This window comes from Ochlerotatus camptorhynchus, unplaced genomic scaffold (genome assembly GCF_037179485.1).
Source record: "Ochlerotatus camptorhynchus isolate MF236.1 unplaced genomic scaffold, CSIRO-AGI_Acam_v1.1 ptg000077l, whole genome shotgun sequence".
In the NCBI taxonomy this organism is placed as follows: domain Eukaryota; kingdom Metazoa; phylum Arthropoda; class Insecta; order Diptera; family Culicidae; genus Ochlerotatus; species Ochlerotatus camptorhynchus.
In genome coordinates this window covers 7,481,186-7,501,713 of record NW_027040567.1, presented here as the reverse complement: position 1 = coordinate 7,501,713, position 20,528 = coordinate 7,481,186, and the positions used below count along the sequence as shown (strand labels likewise).

The 20,528-nt window shown below is 40.9% G+C and overlaps 1 protein-coding gene across 1 annotated transcript in view; it reads left to right on the top strand.

Moving 5' to 3' along the window:
• The first annotated feature begins 3,666 nt into the window (after positions 1 to 3,666).
• LOC135697736 (sodium-dependent nutrient amino acid transporter 1-like) overlaps positions 3,667 to 20,528 on the top strand; it is a 44,105-nt gene continuing 27,243 nt past the window's right edge. The window contains exons 1-5 of the mRNA XM_065217541.1: positions 3,667 to 3,836; positions 15,577 to 15,883; positions 15,939 to 16,158; positions 16,215 to 16,485; positions 16,576 to 16,679. Of these exons, the coding sequence (XP_065073613.1) occupies positions 3,786 to 3,836; positions 15,577 to 15,883; positions 15,939 to 16,158; positions 16,215 to 16,485; positions 16,576 to 16,679 (953 nt within the window). The 5' untranslated portion in view covers positions 3,667 to 3,785. The remainder of the gene's footprint in view (positions 3,837 to 15,576; positions 15,884 to 15,938; positions 16,159 to 16,214; positions 16,486 to 16,575; positions 16,680 to 20,528) is intronic.

Sequence of the window (20,528 nt, the reverse complement as noted above, 5' to 3'; positions counted from 1 at the left end):
AATCTCTAGCATTAAACAATTAAGTGTTTCTAACCTACCAAAAGTAATTCACAATCATTGAGTCACTATTTTCAAACAACTTTGCTATATCTAGCAATATTTTTAGTCTCACCTATTAATTTCAAGTTAATTTATAAGGTACCACATAAATAGATAAGATACCACATTATCGCAATAGGTAAACATTCCAAATTCGATTATTCTATTGTATTCTATTCTATTGATTTCAACCTGTATAGAGATCTGTATTGCACTCATCCGTCCACTCAATGCGCGCCTAGTGTTGTTTGAGCGAACCTTCGTTTCGCCCAATCGTTTACATCGAAAGCGCCGCGGGCCGGGTTGCCGGTGCTGTGGTGGTGACAACATCCCCCTCCCCGTGAGGATGAATGGGACCCTCAACCTCACTACGTTCAGCTACGTCCAGCACAGCCAATTTGGAGACCGGTTGTCGGAACAATCCACCAGGTGTTTGAACCATCGCCTGCCTAACTCTGCCAGCTCGGCCTGTTGTCACCTCCAGAACACGTCCACGTACCCATCCGTTCCTTCTGGTTTCTTCAATCACGATCACCAAATCTCCACATTCAACCGGTTTTGTCTCACCAAACCACTTGGTACGCCTCGTTAGTGTTGGCAGATACTCCATAATCCACCGCTTCCAGAAATAGTCGATGCGCTGCTGAATCAAGTCCCAAGACACTCGGATAGTTTCTGCTGTTTCCGCAATTTTCATTGCCGGTTGTTTGACTCCAGTTGAACTGCCCATGATGAAGTGGTTTGGGGTCAGCGCTTCTTGCTTCGCAGAATCTAGTGGTAGATATGTGAGCAGTCGCGAATTGACGATCGCTTCGGATTCAACAACTAACGTTTGTAGTCCATCGTCATCGAGCTTCGGATCCTGGGGTAGATTAGTCATCGTGTTCTTGATGGAGCGTACCATACGCTCCCACGATCCTCCCATATGTGGCGCGGAAGGTGGAATGAACAACCACTTCGTTTCCGCGTTGGTAAATGTTGTCGCTGCGTCCTGTTCGATACGCTGGATTTGATCCCGCAACACCCGATCTGCTCCGGAAAAGTTCCGTCCATTGTCGGAGTATATTTCGAGTGGTGCTCCCCTTCGGCAAACAAAACGGCGTAAGCAGGCTATGCATGACTTTGTTGATAGATCAAAAGCCACTTCCACGTGCACTGCACGTATTGTTAGGCACGTAATCAGGCAGATCCATCGTTTCACTGACGATCGACCTACCTTCACCAGAATAGGCCCAAAGTAGTCGACGCCAATATAGGTGAACGGGCGAACACTCGGTGACAGACGTGCAGACGGGAGGAGACCCATCCTAGGCATCGTTGGTCTTGTTTTATACACCTTGCACCATTGACATCGCTCGGCTACCTTTCGAGCAACAATTCGTAAGCAATTCGAGCAACGTAGAACCGTTGACGTATTTCGTTGACCACTGTTTCAGAATTGCCGTGTAGAATCTTTCTATGGTAGCTGTCTACGATGAGATTGGTGACTCGGTGATTTCTGGGTAATATAACGGGAAACTTCACGTCTACAGGAACACCTTTCACTGCAGATATCCGACCATCGACTCGTAGAACTCCTTGTTCATCGATCATTGGTGACAGTCTCCACAGGGGGCTTGACTTCTCCAACTTTATTCGTTCATCCGCAGGACCGGCCGGGTTGCCAGTGCTGTGGTGGTGGCAACACAAGTAGATGCGAGAACTGAAAGAAGAGTTTTCGAAGATTGATTCGCTAGTGTGAAATGTTTTGAGCATCTAGTATTGGGATTTAGATGTGTCGCCCACCTCAATTGAACCTTAATTGTATGGCAGTTACGCCAACGAGGGTCAGAGCGCTTCCATTGCAGCAATAGACGCAAAACGTGGTCAGCACTCACACACTCATCACTAAACGGTCGCTTTCCAAATTCGACGACGCATCGACTGAAAGAACTGCTGATGAAGAACCTGAAGACCATCGCGTGGCACACATCGAGAGTGGCCTGCTTTTGTCGACAGCTGAGAGAACACTGAGTGTTTGGAAATGTCAAACAAAATTAGAAATATCCAGTTTAGGGTGATGCATGCACTTCCACTGTCGAGATTGCAGATCGATTTATCGCCATCTAAACTTAGCGATTTTTTCCGCCGGCGTTGTCCTACACCAATTCTCACTTTTTTCAAAGATGGTTCCGATCCCGAACGACGCGTGACAAGTGGAATGAGCCCCTACTAGAGCTTTTTGACGTTTAATCGGCGCACACTACTGCACCATTTAAATCGAACGAGTGCGAGCAAGAGGGAAACAGATTAGTGGGAAAACAAACCGTTCATTCATCCATGTGTGCTAGATAGAGAAAGACGATTAAACGTGAAAAAGGTCTTTTGAAATGAAAGCGCAAAAATCGAAGGAAGCAGTTTTCGAGTCATTCATTACATCACGTTAGTGTTTGTGATTAATTCAATCTTCTGTTTAGTTAGTTCTGTTAGTTTTATTTATTCAGTTTCTGATACTTTTACACTTTTATTGCTAGAAGCAATACATCTGGCAACGCTTTTTCAATGATACTTTTACGATTACTAGCAGAGCAGTAACGTTGAAGTGGATTTCTAGGTGTTCAATTTTGTTCATCAAGAGTTTTGAGCAGCAGTTGTTTTGAGTTTCTTGTATTCGATTGCGTTTAATTGTGTTATACTTCAAGTAAGTCAACACAGCGAATGTGTTTTACCCAGGAAGTTTTCGTTCTAAAATCATGAAATACATGTTTCAAATTATAGTATTGATAATGTGTGAATGTATGTGTATACTAAAAAGATTATGATTGAATATTACACAAAAGAAGAAGACTACAAATTTACTTACCTTTGTAGCACCTTAAACCTGATTACCACTGAAAAACAAAATGATTTACCCACATCAAATGGTATTTTCAATGCGTCATCATTGTATGTGAAACATCTGCGACATCTGTATTCCCACATGCAAGTCATCAACTATTCCCTGCAGTAGTAAATTCTTCCCTTCTTCCCTAGTTGAATATTGCATCATTTACATTTCCTGAATCATCATCGTCACCGTGGATAGAAAATCCAAATCCATATCATACTGGAATTCACATTTACAACTGCATCATTTAATTTCACCAGAATCAGTCGGAATCGGGTGCGATGGCATCAACGGCGACGATTGGAGATGGAAACCTTACGGATCACTACCCAGCACCGTGCTCGTGGATAAGTTTTACAACTTTCCGTACCGTAAGGTTGCACTTTAATGCGCGTCGTCGTCGTCGAAGCGCACACTACACAGAATCATGTTTACAAACCTTGTCTCCATCGTCAGCTTATCGCGTCTATTTGATCTGATAGACCGTCCGTTTGCGGGTGTACATATGCCAGAGGTTTTTGAACTGATTATTTCAATAAATTGTTGGAAATTTTTGGTTTTAACAAATTTCCTGAGAATCAGAACAAACATAATTGATCATAATTCAGAATGTAATGCCATGAAAACAATGTAATGCGTAAAAAAAATGATTGCTGATTTCATGCCGGAAATTGCAACAGTACGGTACCAGCATCTGGTACTAAATGCTAACCACTGCAGTTGCAATTGCAGAGATCAGTTATTCGACAAGTGCCCATGTGTTCAGATGCCTGATTAAATATTCGGATCGATTAGATTGATAAATCATTCATAAGTTTTGTAAAATCGTGTTTTAAGAATCTTACTAGACCAAACGAAGTTTCCTTGAACAGACCAAACAATGGAGAACCAATCGTACGCTACCGACTCCCAAGTAGATCTCACCAGTGCGGTAAGTTCTAATTTCTTACATTCAGCAATTCCTAAGATATGCTGAAAGGTTGCACCTAAATTTCTCAATCAATCCAATACGCAAGAAGTCGTTCATAACCGGTTCTGACTTGCATTACGTTTCTCGGGAAATCACCAATCGCGCGAAAGCATTTGTCCTCAAGCATTCAATGCACGCTAAGTTTGCATGATAGAGCTCCCCATCACAGGGAGTCGAACGTTGCGTCGTGGAGCCACCGGTCGGCTGGCTGGTAAAAACGTGTCCCGATTTACGTTGCACGTTCTGTTTTGATCCGGCTGTTCGTAATAAATTCTACCTATTTTGCATGCTATTCAAATTCGCGTGAACTGCGGGGCTGGACATCTTTATATCAGGTCGAACGATCGGCGGCATGGAACTGATTAAATAAATAGAATTGAATGATTTCCAGTTTGATTGATTGCCCGTTGAAAGTGTGTGATCATGATTCTGACATAGGACGTCAGTTGCATGGGCGGCGGGCGGAACAAATTGTTTGCGATGTTACGATTTAATTGAGTAATGGGATAAATAAACATTCTCGATAAATTGTCCACATAGTGTTTTACAGGAACATTTTGCATATATGAGTAACACAACTGTGTAATTAACTTCTTGGTCGAGAATTTCAACTGGAAAGGTGGATTGTTATAATTATCGAATATCAATCAACAAGACGGGTGGTGTAATAAAGATAGCGTCAACAGCACACAGAATATATTAATGGAATCTAAATCTATAGATTATCAATATTAATAAGTTTTACCGTGCGTGTCAGAACGATGGAATCAGTTAAAATCATACCTTCACTAAAAATGTTGTATCTCTTTTGTTTAACAGTCAGTTTTTATTAAATTTTCAGGGCTTTAGGCAAACTTATACATAGTTCTACAAAAGCGTCACATCTCATCTAAGTTTACATTATAAATCGTGTAAAGTTTTGAGACATTTCATGAAATGTTGCAAATATTGTATACAAAAGCCTATATTTGTAAACAACATTAAAAGCCTCCTAAATAAAGCTAAATTAATTAATTAATTAAACAACATTGCTTAAAAGTTGCTCGTTTGCGTGAAATGAATTACAAGTTTACGTGAATGAATGTTCACATCACAATTAAAATTCAGAATTTTTTGCTGTGTAATTGAGTACACTGCACTCATATTTATGGAATACATTTATTAACTACCATCTTTACAGAAGACAGGATCTTTAGGTTTTTCTTAAAAAATCTATTTATCATAGGGGAAACAGTTCTACTATTACGGAACGTTAGAAGCGTTAGGAGCACATTATTGTGTATGGAGGTTAGCAATGGGCGATTTTGGATTGAATCACAAAAGATCGATTCATTTCGTTCGAATAATCAATTTTTTGAAACGATCTCAAACACGACCAAAATCGACTGGATCAATCCTTTTCATTCAATTTTTGTTACGATCCAACATTTTTTTTTTTTCAATTTTGAAATTTAATATTGATTTTTTCTTTTGTCTTCGCCTTTGCACATCACTTGCCTTGAACATGGATTCTGAAAACAACCAGAGTGACGGTTCAGTAGAAACATTCATTTCTTATGACATATTTCAGGTTCTTCAGTCCTCTGCTATGTCAGAACTGGTTCGCCATGGAAGCATATCGGCAAAATTACTCAATTTCTTGCATCAGCCGGTTTTCCCACGTTCTGTCGATCCTTTTCAAGCAGGGGAGAAAACCCGTAAAGAATATCCCCATGTACCCCATTGCTCGTCACTTTTTATCCATAATGATAGCCGTGTTCCGTCAGAGGGGCTTTTCTCAAAAACTGGTGAAACCACACAGAATCGATATCGGCTCAATGCATAACGCATGGCTCAATTTGCTTTCTTGGGATCCCTCTCGTATAAGTTTTGGGATATCTGAATTAAGTACTTTTCGTACTTACTTGCTTTGACACTCCAACAATCTAATCGTTTTGTTTAATATGTTATTCTATCGATTTATAAATCGTTCATTTAATACCAATAAAACAAATATTTTAACCTGTTAAATCACTCACCTAATCAAGTATCTTGAGAAAAAACTTCCACATGTCAAATGGAATCAGAATAGTCATTTATTATATTCTCATCATGTATGTATGTTACACTCACAACTTTTACTGCGTTCGTACAACACAATTTATATCTAAATGATATATCAATGACAAATCAAATCAAATGACTATTATGAGTGAAATGTCATAACAAGATAGCTTATGAAACATAAAATCTATATCATATAGCTTAGACTGAACTTGGCGGTAATCCGCACCAACTTTCATATGATTCGTTGTATTTTAAACATTTCTGTGCCATTTTGAAAAATGAATCGATTCAAAAGATCGTTTTAAAAAGATCGAATCAAAATGATTGATTAAATTGGTGAATCGATTATTTTCAAAAAAAAAAACCGCTTCACTATGATCGATTCTTTCCTCAAGATCGCCCAATGCTCAGGGAGGTATCCATTCACAACAATAGACTGACATTTTTAAATTGCATAAGTATTAGTGCAGAACTTTGGGTAAATTCAAAGAATTTCTTGCACTTTTATACTACGTAAACTTTTTCTCATTATTTGGAACCAATTGCATCAACCTTTAATTTAATTTGGATTCGAACGGGGAAAAATTCGACCGCGCAAATTAGGAGTTAACTGCACAAAAAGCAGTAAAATTTTGTGGTTTATGCGGAAAATATGCTGACGATCGTTCCATTCACAAGAATTTTGACCTGTAATACCCAAGGATTCAACCCTCGATATGTTTCTCAAATGGGGCCAAATGAACATTTTGGCTCAAATCCCAACACAAAGATCTACTTCAAATATTTTGTACTAAAAAACGTTGACAAGGTGATCCTAACAAGCTTTTTTCGACCACTATGACTATGGCCCCAGTCTGGAACTTCCAGCTAGCAGTCTCAAAGTTACCAGGAACGGCTAAAAGACCAACAACTGGAACACTTATCCTAGTTTTATTTCGAGACTTTTAAGAAAACAATCAACTTTTTTTCAATGCAACAGAATATTTCGTGATGTAATCATAACGTTCACAAGTTTACTTACTTAAAGAACAGTGAACAATTCCCGAGGGGGACGACTCTATCTACGATGCAGAAAAAATTGTGTTTTGCTGTGGCTAGCTGCGCGCACGCTGAGTAGATAGAAAGAAGATTGATGACGATTATGAAGATTTCCTGCAAAAAGATGATGCGCGATGCAAATAGATGCGACAAATGAAAGAAGATTTTTTGAAGATTGATTCGCTAGTGTGAGATTGTTTTGAATACCGTGCGTGATTTTTTTTGATCTCTTGTTGCTTATGCAATGGTGCTTGGTGTGATCTTGCGTTTTTCTTTGTTGCCCCGTACAACCTCTATCACGCTGATATATTTTTCTGTTGCTGCGATGAGCATCTTCTTTGTGTGGTGTTAAAGAAGACAGTCCGAAAATACATGACCTTGATTATGCGTGGAGTGCGTTCTTTTGTACGTACGAGCTAGAAGAGCGTTATCAGTGATTGCGGTGGTTCAAAGAAAAAAATAAATAAAGCATTTCTGAAAACATGACGCTGCAAAGTCTCTAGGCCAATCGGGTGAGATCTTTCCATTTTATCTATTTATATTTTATTTTTTGTCACTGATTTATCAAATGCTCTATATTGACGAATAGAGTTGCCAAATCATTCACCCTCCCACTAACACAACTCTTTCCTTCCTGTGACACCTATGAAGGTAGTATGGGTTCCCTGCACCTTCTTAAGTAGATGTTGGATTAACTTTCCCTCCCTTCCCCTGCGATTGTAAGGATGTGGCCAGGTGTATAATGCGATGCTTGTATTGTAGATTTTATTTTCGTGTGGGGAAAATCACTAATCCCAAGTGATATTTTCTGCGTCAACACTCGATATTTTCTGCAAAACGTATTAGTTGACCATTATATAGCCACCCACGATTTGTACAATCACATATGCTATGCTATGCTATGCTATGCTATTGATTCGCTAGTGTGAGATTTGTTGTGCATCTAAACTTGAGATTTAGATGTGTCGCCCCCCTCGACAATTCCAACATATAACAATCATTGAATCTTTAAATTGATTGTAGTAAATTACATTCAATTAACGTAATTTCTGTAATGAATGCAATGCAATTCACACAGGTCGAAGAGACTAAAAAATAATACATCTGTAAATAGGCAATAAAAACGCTCTTGATTGGCTTTTAACCGACTTGAAAATACTAGTTAAAAAATCCTTTGATAAGCCCCCGTCGAGCTAGTGGAAAAAAGAATGGCCGCATAGAGTTCTCTACCACCGTTAGTATTATAGTAAATTCGTTTATTATTCAGTTCCAACCTGGATCGGGTATCAAGATTGGGTCTGCTTGTTTTCTGACAAACGTCAGTTTGCTCGTTTGTTTTTAAAACCTAGCTCAGGTTGAGGTTCGCACTGACAAAAAGTTCGGTTTCGCACTGGGTTGGAACTGGTTCCAACACCGATAAGAAACGAATTCGCTATTAGTGAGCAGTTTCACTAATACAAGCGTTTTACTGGTTGAAAAACAAAAAAAAAACAAACCGCTGCCAAGTCGAACACTTTGACAGCTGATTTCGTGGTTGAAAATAAAAAACAAATTGATTTTACACGGCTACACTAGCAACGTTGCATTGGTGAAATCTTGCGGCAAGAAGTCATTTGGCATTACCATGACAATTTAAAGTTCACCTTTTCCGCCACTCTGTCACTCTTTACTCTTATGGTAAAATCCCATCAGCAAACGTCAGTCTGTGCGTGAAACATGGTGGACATTTCCTTACCCCGGCCAGCGCCGGTGGTGTAGTGGTAAGCGTGACTGCTTTCTAACACCCCAATGGGTCTGGGTTCAATCCCAGCCGAGGTCGGTGGGATTTTTCTGAGGAATAAAAATCTCTGGTCACGTCTTCCTTCGGAAGGGAAGTAAAGCCGTTGGTCCCGGCCCATGTGTGTGTTTGAATGGGTGCGATATCCTACGCAGGTGTGGAAGCTGCCTTCCTGCACATTCGATTGTCGTCATCTCTCCTCATCTAGACTTTTACCCTTCCACTGAATTTAACATTTGATAAAAAGGGGTTTAGACTAGGCAAGTCAAATGATCAACTCAGTTGAATTCAATTGGCTTGACAAGTTGAGCCTGGTTCAACTTTTTTCAATTCAAGTGAGTTAATCAAGTCAGTTGAATGGCATGGTTTACACGTTCAATTCGCGTTCAAGTCAGTTGAATTCAACTGACTTGATCAATGGACTTGCCCTGTCTAAACCCATCTTTAAGCTTTTCTGCAAAATACTGCCTAGAACGTTCATTAAGAGACACTTCTAGTTTCTCCCAGCGTTGTTTGTAGGCAGGGCACGACGAGAGACCATGAGGAGTTCCCTTACAGTACTCGCATTTTAGTGCAGTGACTGTTTAAGCGCCATCTTCGTGCTCCTCCGGCTTCTCCTCGCACTACGTGGATATTTTCTTAAAATAAAATGGCATACATTTTAATGAAAGATAATTAGAATAGCTGATGACTAAATTAAATAATTTGTGACCATCTGTGTAGCGGAGGAATTTGACCGTTGTATAGATGTGGGCCTCTGCCAGAAAATAAATACGAGAATTCAAGAAAACGCATACATAAGATCAATTTACGTCAACGAAACTTGATCAAGTCTTCGCGAAACTTAATCCAGGATCGATCATATCCACTTTGTTTTAGTTTAGCATTCTATTTCCTACTGTTATGAACTTTATGGTAACCGGTTTTCTTCGCTGAAAGAATTGACGCAAATAATGGCGGCTTTTCAAAGTGGACGAAAGAGGATCTCAGCCGGCGCCGGTGGTGTAGTGGTAAGAATGACTGCAATCCCAGCCGAGTTCGGTGGGATTTTTCTGAGGCATAAAAATCATTGGTCACGTCTTCCTTTGGAAGGGAAGTAAAGCCATTGGTTCCGGCCCATGTGTGTGTTTGAATGGATGCGATATCCTACGCAGGTGTGGAAGGTGCCTTCCTGCACATTTGATTGTCGTCAATGGATGGCAATCTGCACATTCGATTGTCGTCAATGGATGGCAATCTGCACATTCGATTGTCGTCAATGGATGGCAATCGATGTCCGTCGGTGATTGGCACTAGATTGCTGAACAGAGACCGACGTTAAATAAAGGAAAAAAAGAAGATTTCCTTACCCTTCCATTCCTATGAAAATGCCAATAAGAAACTATCAATCTATGCGTGAAAAGACGGCGGCTCGCTGGTACCAAGGTGAAGTGAAGAGATAAGACAAAGTCCGCTAGACGTCATGCACAGATTGTCCGATGCTTATGGGATTTTACCATAGGAGTAAAGAGTTGCAGAGTCGTCGTCAACGTCAATGCTTACGGAGCATGCAACAATATATCTCCTTTTCTTTCATAAGAGCCAATGTCGCCAACGTTTAACAATTACATTTTCCACGAATTTCTCGAGAATGAAAAACCACTCAAATAAACCACCACGATGATTGTGTAGAGGAAGAGTCCCCTCTTTGCGATAGAATTGCTGGCTTACATGGATTGATTCTGAACTTCACGAAAGAAGCAGTTGTTCACGTTTTCGACATTGGTCCTTATGAACGCTCAGTGCCGTAAACACGAAAATTGTATTTTGACAGATCGATGGCCCACTACACCAGTTATACAAACAATCAATACGAAACTAACAATTTTAAATTGGCTCACTACTTGACTAGCCTATTGGTCCCAAGCAAACGATTAACGTACTCCATTCTAGTCAAAATTCTAGTACTACGCAATGTTTGTTTTGATTCGCTATGAAAGTTTGACAGATAAAATGAGGGGCTCGTGGATTTTCCACGTGTTGGTTATACCACAACAACAACACAAAAAAGGGGTCATCTTTTAGTCAGTTAATTAGCATGAAGTACCACATATGTTATGTGCAAATACCCTTCAATATGGGTATGTTTGGAATCGGGGTGAAATCCAAGATGGTGGCTTACGGTTGTAGGAAAACTGGGAAATTCTGGGAAATACCCTTTAATATGGGTATTTTCCGAATTGGGATGACGTATAAAGACTGGAAATCAATGTCAGACGCCATCTTAAAATTGATGATGGTGGCTTACGGTTGTAGGAAAACTGGGAAATACTACACGGATTGAAATTTCCTTATACCTTTTGGCAAATTTCTATATTCTATTATTCATAAAATGTATAAGTTGCCTTGCAAAAAGTTAATGAAGATCAAGTGTCGAATGAAATGTATAAGCGGTCACACATACCTTTTATGTATTCTTATAGGACCTATGTGGTTTGCGTATGGAATGTATAAGGCTGATGTTTTGGCAAATGAAACACATGAATAAAATAATTGATTTTCGTTTCGTGTAGCAAATACCCTTCAATATGGGTATGTTTGGAGTCGGGATGACGTATGTAGACCGGATATCAATGTTAGACGCTATCTTGAAATCCAATATGGCGGCTTTCGGTTGCAGAAAAACTGGGAAATACTGTCAAATACCCTTCAATATGGGTATTTCCGAAATCCGGGTTACGTCTGGAGACCGGAAATCAATGTATGACGCCATTTGAAATCAAAGATGGTGGCTTCTGGTTAAAGAAAACCTGGAAAATAATGTCAAATATCCTATGTCTTGTAACGTGCCAGTGCGGTGTTACTCTCAGCACTGATGAGACTCCCGTCTCCAAGCCTCAGGGTCGGCACACACTCGTGACAATTCCGCGAACCAAGAAAACACTTAAAGTTCACTCAAGACCAGTGATGCAAAATATCATTACACTCACGTGACACTCGTCTTCGCATCAACCGACTATCGCTGACAGATCGTTTTGTCACGCAGTGAGAGTTAGAGCCATGGCAAACAACAATCACCAGTAATGGTCGCTGCTCACAAGCAAAACGTTACACTCGCTGCTGATGATGAAAAGCAGAACGAAAACAGTGAAGACTTCTGCAGTACGATCATGAGAAAAAGCGAAACGACAGAAGAAAATGAAAACAATGCCTACGCATTCCAAATTCGTCATCAACACACTCACACCTAAGCAAGCAAAGCAACAACTGCTTCAAAACGAGCACATAAGAGTGTCGTGATTGTCGGGAATGACCAGATCAGTGATGGATCACCACCAAAGACGACATTCACCCGTTGCTTTTTACTTCTTTCGTCAAGTTGATGAATGGTCATGGAGAGAGCTTCGACGAGCACATTGATAGGAATGTACAAAGCGTTACTACCATCAGCTGTTTGGCGATCGTGATTGTGATAGGTCGCAACTCTGCTCAAGACAAACTCCCACTTTAATCGCTTTTATTAACACTCACTTCCTTCTCACTTCACGGACGGTCTAGATTATGACGTCTCCCACTTCCTTAATCGATTACTCCTACCTTGTGCTAGCACTACTCTTCGTTTTTTTTCTTCGGGGCCCCTTCACCTGCCACTGCCGTCGTCGTCGTTCCTCTCCTTCCAATGGTACCGCGTCACCTTCTTGGGCCAGGGGTTGACGCTTCCACCTGTCCCGTACGGCCCTCGAGTATGGTGACGGACTCGAGGCTTCAACGAACCACAAGGGTAAGTTGGCTTGCCTGGATTGGCGGCGCACACTGTAGCTGTGGGATCAGGTTAACGATCTACGATTCGGACACACTACCGGCGATTACGAAAATACGTTAAATAAGTAAACGTTACGGTAAAACCACGAGGTCCTGGCTGTCCAATTGTACGTGGCAACTTCCTCTACAACTCCTTTAAACTTTAAATTTAGCTCACTTTAGTTTTCACAATCAAATTATAGGTTTTTAGCTCTGACTTTCGCTGTGTCCGTAGTCTTTAATGATCACCAGGCTTATGCCTGTGCCTCTTGGTGAACGATGATCCCGAACTGTGACCGTTGAACCGTCGTACGTGCCACGAATTCTTCACACAATGGCCCCCATTACGCCACCCCTATGGACGTCCATTCATGACTGCATCTACAATTTATAGGGAAGTGTCTCCTACTGGCTGCGTTCGTGGGGATTCTGGGACGTTTAACCTTTTATGAACATTTAAACTTTTTCTTGGAATTTAATAACTAAATATACGAAAACTACACGCGATTAATCTCACCAATCTTGGACGCAACACTTACACTTTTTACAGTCTAGACGTAACCTCGATTCCGGAAATACCCATATTGAAGGGCATGTAGCAATTTTTGGTTCCGTGACCCCATCCCTGGCACTGACGGCACTGGGTGTGGTTTTGGAAACTTCCTCCAGTCTTCCTGAAGTGTTCTCACTTCACTCGGACAATCCCGTTGCGCAAAACACCACGACGGGATTTCATTTTCATTTTGATTACTTGGACTGGCACAACTCCAAGCAATTTTGCCAGTTCATCTTTGATCTGATCCAGGGATTCACCACTGGGCAGACCTTTCAAGACAACCTTGAACACATGTTCAGTTTTGATGTCGTAAAAGTGGTGCTGCTTCTCAGTAAGATACTTGAGAAGACTTTTGAATCCGTCCAAGGTTCCAGCCAGCCCAAGGAAGACAACCCTATGTCCCTATCAGAGACGTGTTGGGTACCCGCGATCTCTTCTATATGCAGTCGATTTATGTGTTTCTGCAAATGTCTAGTATAAGCATTTAATCGTTTGTCTTTTGAATCTCTTTATTAGTTTTTGTTTGTCTTGTCCCCCATCTAGATGAGTCTCATCGTCGCCCACTGGTCACAATAGCCGGTCGAACTCCAGACGAATATAGAACCACACTAGGGGAAACAGTCCTATTGTTGCGATACGTTAGAAGCGTTAGGAGCCAATTGATGTGTATGATGAGCCGTTGGTCCCCGGTTCATGAGTTGATGGGTCGATTGGTAGGGTCCAGGTGTGGCAGCTGCCTCTCTGGCGTCGGTAGCATTGGTGCTCAGCACGGAAAACAAGATCGACGGAAAGCAAACCAAGGAAAAAAAAAATCCCCGAGTATTCGGCCCAGCTCCTACATAGAATTTAGTTAATTTTGTTACAAACAAAGAGCAATTAATTATCGGCTCCGTAAAGCTAACGCGATGGAGGCTTACAAATAAACGAACTAGGGGAAACAGCCCTATTGTTGCGGTACGTTAGCAGCGTTAGAAGCCTATTGTTGTGTATGGAGGTCTCCATACACAACAATAGGCTTCTAACGCTGCTAACGTACCGCAACAATAAGGCAATTTGCAGTGCAGTTCCGTGCAATGAGCATGGAAATCGAAAGTAGTTATCACAATTGGGGGAATCTTTTCATTCTTGGCATTGAGCCTAGAAAGTTCATCCGTCATCCGTGGGCAAATCAAATTGATTGCTCAAATAAATTTCATCAGAAGGGGGATCAAGAGATTGTCCTTTTTTTTTGCGCTTAGGCGCCATGGTGGCAGTAAAACGTTTATCCAAATCGACTTTCACGCAGTTTTCTATAAGAATCTGAAGGATCGAAGAGGAATTTTCCAAATCGATATCCAAGCAGGATTACCACGGGTAGGATCCAAACAAGGATCGAAGAGGAATAAGAGTCGAACTAGGTAGAAAATTTACAAGTATATTGAGCACTAAATAGTGCTGTTTAAATTTGTTGTAACAAGCGGTGCCGGTGGTATAGTGATAAGCGTGATAACCTCTCACCCCAGCAGGGGGTTCAATCCCAGTCGGCGCCGCCGGGATGTTCTGAGACATAAAATCTATGATCACGCCTTCGGAAGTAAAGCCGTTGATCTCCGGTTCATGAGTTGATGTGTCGATAGGTAGGTTCCAGGTGTGGTAGCTGCCTCCCTGGCGTGGTGCTCAGCACGGAAAGCAAGATCGACGGAAAACAAATCAAGAGAAAAAAATGTGTTGTTGCTTAGGTAGCAGTCACACTTCTTTCAGCAATAGAGCACGATGTGGACTGAACCTATAGAATACTGATAATACCAGCATAATGCTGTATGAGAAAAGCACAACAATCCTTAAGGTGTCCGTCTTACCCCCATTCCCCTACCTATAACAATTGGAATTGATAAATCAATTCTATTTGCCTTGCAAAGTGACCTGGGTCAAACTGACCACATTGATTATGACTATGAGTTTTTAACTTCGGAAGTCGGAGTCCAAAACACTGGGGTAAAATGGCACCGTGCAGTTTTTCATATAAATTTTTTCTATCAATATTTGAATTTTACGAGCAGTACTGCTAGTTTAGCAATAACCTAGAATTTCGACACATTAAATCCTAGAATTATTAATAAGAAAGTAACGAAAAATCACACGAGGTCTTTTTACCCAAGGATGCATTATGGACTGTTCTCCGCGACCAGTTGAGACAGTCACCTTTCAAATTTGGCAACAAGTACGAACATTTAGTGTTGCCCAAATCGAACCGTGCCAAAGTCGAGCGGTTTTATTTTGAAATGTTATTTATGATTCCGTGGATTTTGGACCACCGTATGTCATCTGTATGACAAAGACGATATTAATTATTAATCTTTTATTAAAAATTGTAATCACAAGGAGCATGGCAATCGAACGAGTACTGTATCGTCATACATTGTACGATAGCGTTAACTGCATCTGCGTGCACAATGATAAGAAATGCGTTTTATTCGTTAATTACAGTGCAATTTAAAGCCTTATCAAGCTTTCTTTCTTTCCAGCCCCACAGCAACAACACGTTGGATATACACGGTAATGACACCGTGGCGAAGAAAATCGCCCCAGTTCGGGACAAATGGGGCAAAGATGTGGAATTCATGCTCTCCTGCATAGCCTACTCGGTGGGATTCGGTAATGTGTGGAAGTTCCCCTATACAGCTCTCAAAAATGGCGGAGGAGCATTCCTGATTCCATACCTGGTGGTGCTGTTCATCGTTGGACGACCAATATACTACCTGGAGATGGTAATGGGACAGTTCTCCAGCCGAGGATGCGTCAAAATCTACGATCTCAGTCCTGTCATGAGAGGTTAGATGTAAAATATTCGCTCCGTTTCAGCGTAATAACTTTCGAATCCTTTTAGGCATTGGTGTTGGTCAATCGATTGCCATGTTTATCGTCATGACCTACTACACACCGGTACTGGCAATCACCTTCCGATATTTGGTGGCATCGTTCAGCGCCGTTCTGCCTTGGGCCAAATGTGATCCGTCCTGGCCCAACTGTGTTGATTCCGACTTTGTCGGACAAATCGTGTCCAACTCCAGTGTTCCACCGAAAGCCTCTGCGGAACTGTACTTTTTGTAGGATCATCGAGTCTTAAATTTGAATATTCATTACAATTGAGCACATTTTTCAGAAACTCTGTGATGCACAAAAACGAATCTCTCTACGAAGGTCTCGGTTTTCCGGATTGGAGGCTGGTACTCTGTCTTCTGTTTGCATGGCTGTGCGTGGCCACCATTCTGATCAAGGGAATCAAAAGTTCCGGAAAGGCGTCCTACTTCCTGGCCATCTTTCCCTACGTGATCATCTTGATTCTTTTCGTCCACGCTTGTACCCTGGATGGGGCGTTCAATGGGATTCTCTACTTCCTAACGCCACAGTGGGATCAACTGCTGAACGTTACGGTACGTATCTGTTATACACTTGTGTTAGCGTCCGCCGTCGGCAGCCTGATGGTATGCAACCGATGTAACCGTTTTTATAACATTTTTCAGGTGTGGTATGAAGCCGTTACGCAGTGCTTCTTCTCGCTGTCGGTTTGCTTCGGTGGGATCATCGCGTATGCGTCGTTCAACAATTTCTCCAACAATGTTTACAAGTGAGTAATGAGACTTTATTTTTATTTGAAAATTATTGGGAAATCAACCAGGAAATAAGTAAAACCAGAAGATCTAGGGGCATAATGAGCGCGTTTCAAGCAGGTGTGTGTATAATTTTTAATGAACGGCGGTAGACATCGAAAAAGATTTTAAATCTAGAGAATTTGGAGATTTGGGCGTAATCCCTTTGGTAAACAAACACGTAAATCGCCGATTTCTCGCGAATAAAAGCTCAATCTTGCAAACGAACTATGCCAAATGATGGAGAAATAATTCCTCTACCTGTTTGTGGTGTTCGTCTTTTAGATTGAGCTTTCATTCGTGAGCAATCGGCGATAGACCGGTTTGTTTACAAAGCCAATTACGCCCTAATCTTGAAATTCTCCGGAAATGCATGGTGGATTGTCTAGAAGAATAAAGTAGCTTAATTTTACCTGCGTAAAGTTAAATAAGCATTTTTTAACTGAATAATCCTATATTGTATTGCAAACCCAATTAATCCACCTAATGGTGGCAAATGCCTTTCTCAAACAAATCAGTATACCACAGAGAAGTTTCGATAGCTGATGGTTCGTCTCCCTATAGCTGAAATGATTACAATTTGGTCAAATTGATGTAGATTCGGCTAAGTCATTCCTAGATATTTCCTTCACAGTTCCTTAAAAGAAACTAGCGGTCGTACATTCGTATTGGACACAAGATCACAACCACAATTAATATAACAGCTAGTTCATATACAAATTTGGTTTCTCGTTGGTAGTACTGTGTAGATGAGTAATTGAGTGAGGTCCCAATTTAAAAGTAGTTGCTTCATAGTGCGTATATTCAGTGCACTAGCATTACTGCGGGAGGTTTTTATGTAATTATTTAGCGTAAATAAATGGAACCAGGCTTGCAATTGATCATTACAGCTAAAATGCTATTTTTCGTTATTATGAAACAATGGGATACTATAATGATAATTTTTATTTTTAAGATGCAAGAAGAGGTGATAAAGTTTGTGTATGACATATAAAATTTGTCAATTTTGCTTTCAAAAGGTCACAGCTAGCGATTAGCTGTAACGATGAGCAACGCAATGAACGAGCAGTCAGCGATCATACAATCGCTAGTAGTGACCTTTTGAAAGCAAAATTGACAAATTTTATGTGTCATATACAAACTTTATCACCTCTTCTTGCATTTTACAAATAAAAATTATCATTATAGTATCCCATTGTTTCATAATACCGAAAAATAGCATTTTAGCTGTAATGAGCAATTGCAAGCCGGAATGGAACAGTACTGAACTGACATAGTTAGCCGTCTTAGTGACATAATAGCTCTCATCGATAGAGATCCTCTTTTTTCATCTTCTTCTTTCCTTTACTTAACGTCGGGCTCTGTTACGCAATCTAGTGCCAATCACCGACGGACATCGATTGCCATCCATTGACGACAATCGAATGTGCAGATTGCCATCCATTGACGACAATCGAATGTGCAGATTGCCATCCATTGACGACAATCAAATGTGCAGGAAGGCACCTTCCACACCTGCGTAGGATATCGCATCCATTCAAACACACACATGGGCCGGGACCAATGGCTTTACTTCCCTTCCAAAGGAAGACGTGACCAATGATTTTTATGCCTCAGAAAAATCCCACCGAACTCGGCTGGGATTGCAGTCATGCTTACCACTACACCACCGGCGCCGGCTGAGATCCTCTTTCGTCCACTTTGAAAAGCCGCCATTATTTGCGTCAATACTTTCAGCGAAGAAAACCGGTTACATAAAGTTCATAACAGTTTTCGTCGGTAGGAAATAGAAATATTAAACGAATACAAAGTGGATATGATCGATCCTGGATTAAGTTTCGCGAAGACTTGATCAAGTTTCGTTGACGTAAATTGATCTTATGTATGCGTTTTCTTGAATTCTCGTATTTATTTTCTGGCAGAGGCCCACATCTATACAACGGTCAAATTCCTCCGCTACACAGATGGTCACAAATTATTTAATTTAGTCATCAGCTATTCTAATTATCTTTCATTAAAATGTATGCCATTTTATTTTAAGAAAATATCCACGTAGTGCGAGGAGAAGCCGGAGGAGCACGAAGATGGCGCTTAAACAGTCACTGCACTAAAATGCGAGTACTGTAAGAGAACTCCTCATGGTCTCTCGTCGTGCCCTGCGTACAGACAACGCGGGGAGAAACTAGAAGCGTCTCTTAATGAACGTTCTAGGCAGTCTTTTGCAGAAAAGCTTAAAGCTGGGTTTAGACACGGCAAGTCCATTGATCAAGTCAGTTGAATTCAACTGACTTGAACGCGAATTGAACGTGTAAACCATGCCATTCAACTGACTTGATTAACTCACTTGAATTGAAAAAAGTTGAACCAGGCTCAACTTGTCAAGCCAATTGAATTCAACTGAGTTGATCATTTGACTTGCCTAGTCTAAACCCCTTTTTTTATCAAATGTTAAATTCAGTCCTCTATACTCGATATTTGTGTTATATTGTGTTATATATTATTGTGAAATAAAATGGAAGGGTAAAAGTCTAGATGAGGAGAGATGATTGATTTGTATAGCTGTATTTTACTGGCAATAGTTAAATCGTTTTTCAGTCGACATAGAATTCCATACTTCATGGCAATTTTCTTGATGACATTGTCAATGTGAGTTGAACTTAAGTTTGTCATGCCAAGATATTTAACCTCAATTACAACAGAGACGTTCTCATTTACTCGATTCCGCGAAATTACCATAAATTTAGTTTTACTTGTATTCAATTTCAACTGCTTATACTTCAACCATCTACTTAGAGAACGCAAATCTTCATTCAAGTGTAAAACGGCATCATCTAAATCCTTAGCTGCAATGAATAGCTCAGTATCATCTGCAACAAGATTAATGTCGCAAAATCGTAAAACACGTCGCAAGTCATTAATATACATAATGAATAACAGGGGCCCTAATACACTTCCCTGGGGCACTCCAAGGTTATTCCCCACGGGACTGGAAACAGAATCATTAAAAACAGTCCGTTGAGTTCTGTCAGACAAATAGCTTTCAAACCATTTATGTGGAGTACTCGTAATTCCAAAGCGGTTGATTGATCTCAACAATAAGGGCCTAGAAATTGTTTCAAAAGCGGGTTTAAGATCCAAAAAAAACAGCAACAAACGTATCTCACTCCAAGTTATTTTTCCACTTCGCTAATACCAAATTCAACGCGGTTTCACAATAATGACCAGGCTTCCGGAAATCTCACGCGTACACAAATGCGACAGCGAGCTGTGAGACAGAGCGTCGCATGACTCTCAAATCCATGGAGTGCTACATTAATTGTACAAAAGAGAGACCAGAACGATGCGCGCGACAAGCTACACGCTCTCAACAAATTCAAGCGTTTCAATTTTTTGTCTCATCGCATTGCTCTCTCAATGCGACGCATGTATTCAATCACATGCGACTGATTCATTGCAACATCTCAATGCGCTCTCTCAGGGCGCCATCGCCGTGCGCTGTTTCGCATGCCTTGACTCTCGCGGTCCCATCATATGTGATGTTGTCGGGTGACGAGAGAAGGGACTGGAAGGGTTTGTTCACAGAAGACTTGTGTGCCCTTTTCAAATGGGGTGAAGTTTTTAAATGGTTCCAGAAATATCTTCTAGTATAGATTCAAGCAGACTCAACACATGGTTCCAGAGATATACTGGAATCACCGTAAGATCACCACTCATGATCCTAGGAAGACGCAATTGCTTGTTGAAAGGATGCTAAAGGAAGGTAAAGGAAGACTACGTGAGCGGTGGATGACAACCCTACGGTAGTTGGGATCAGGGATGGAAAATCA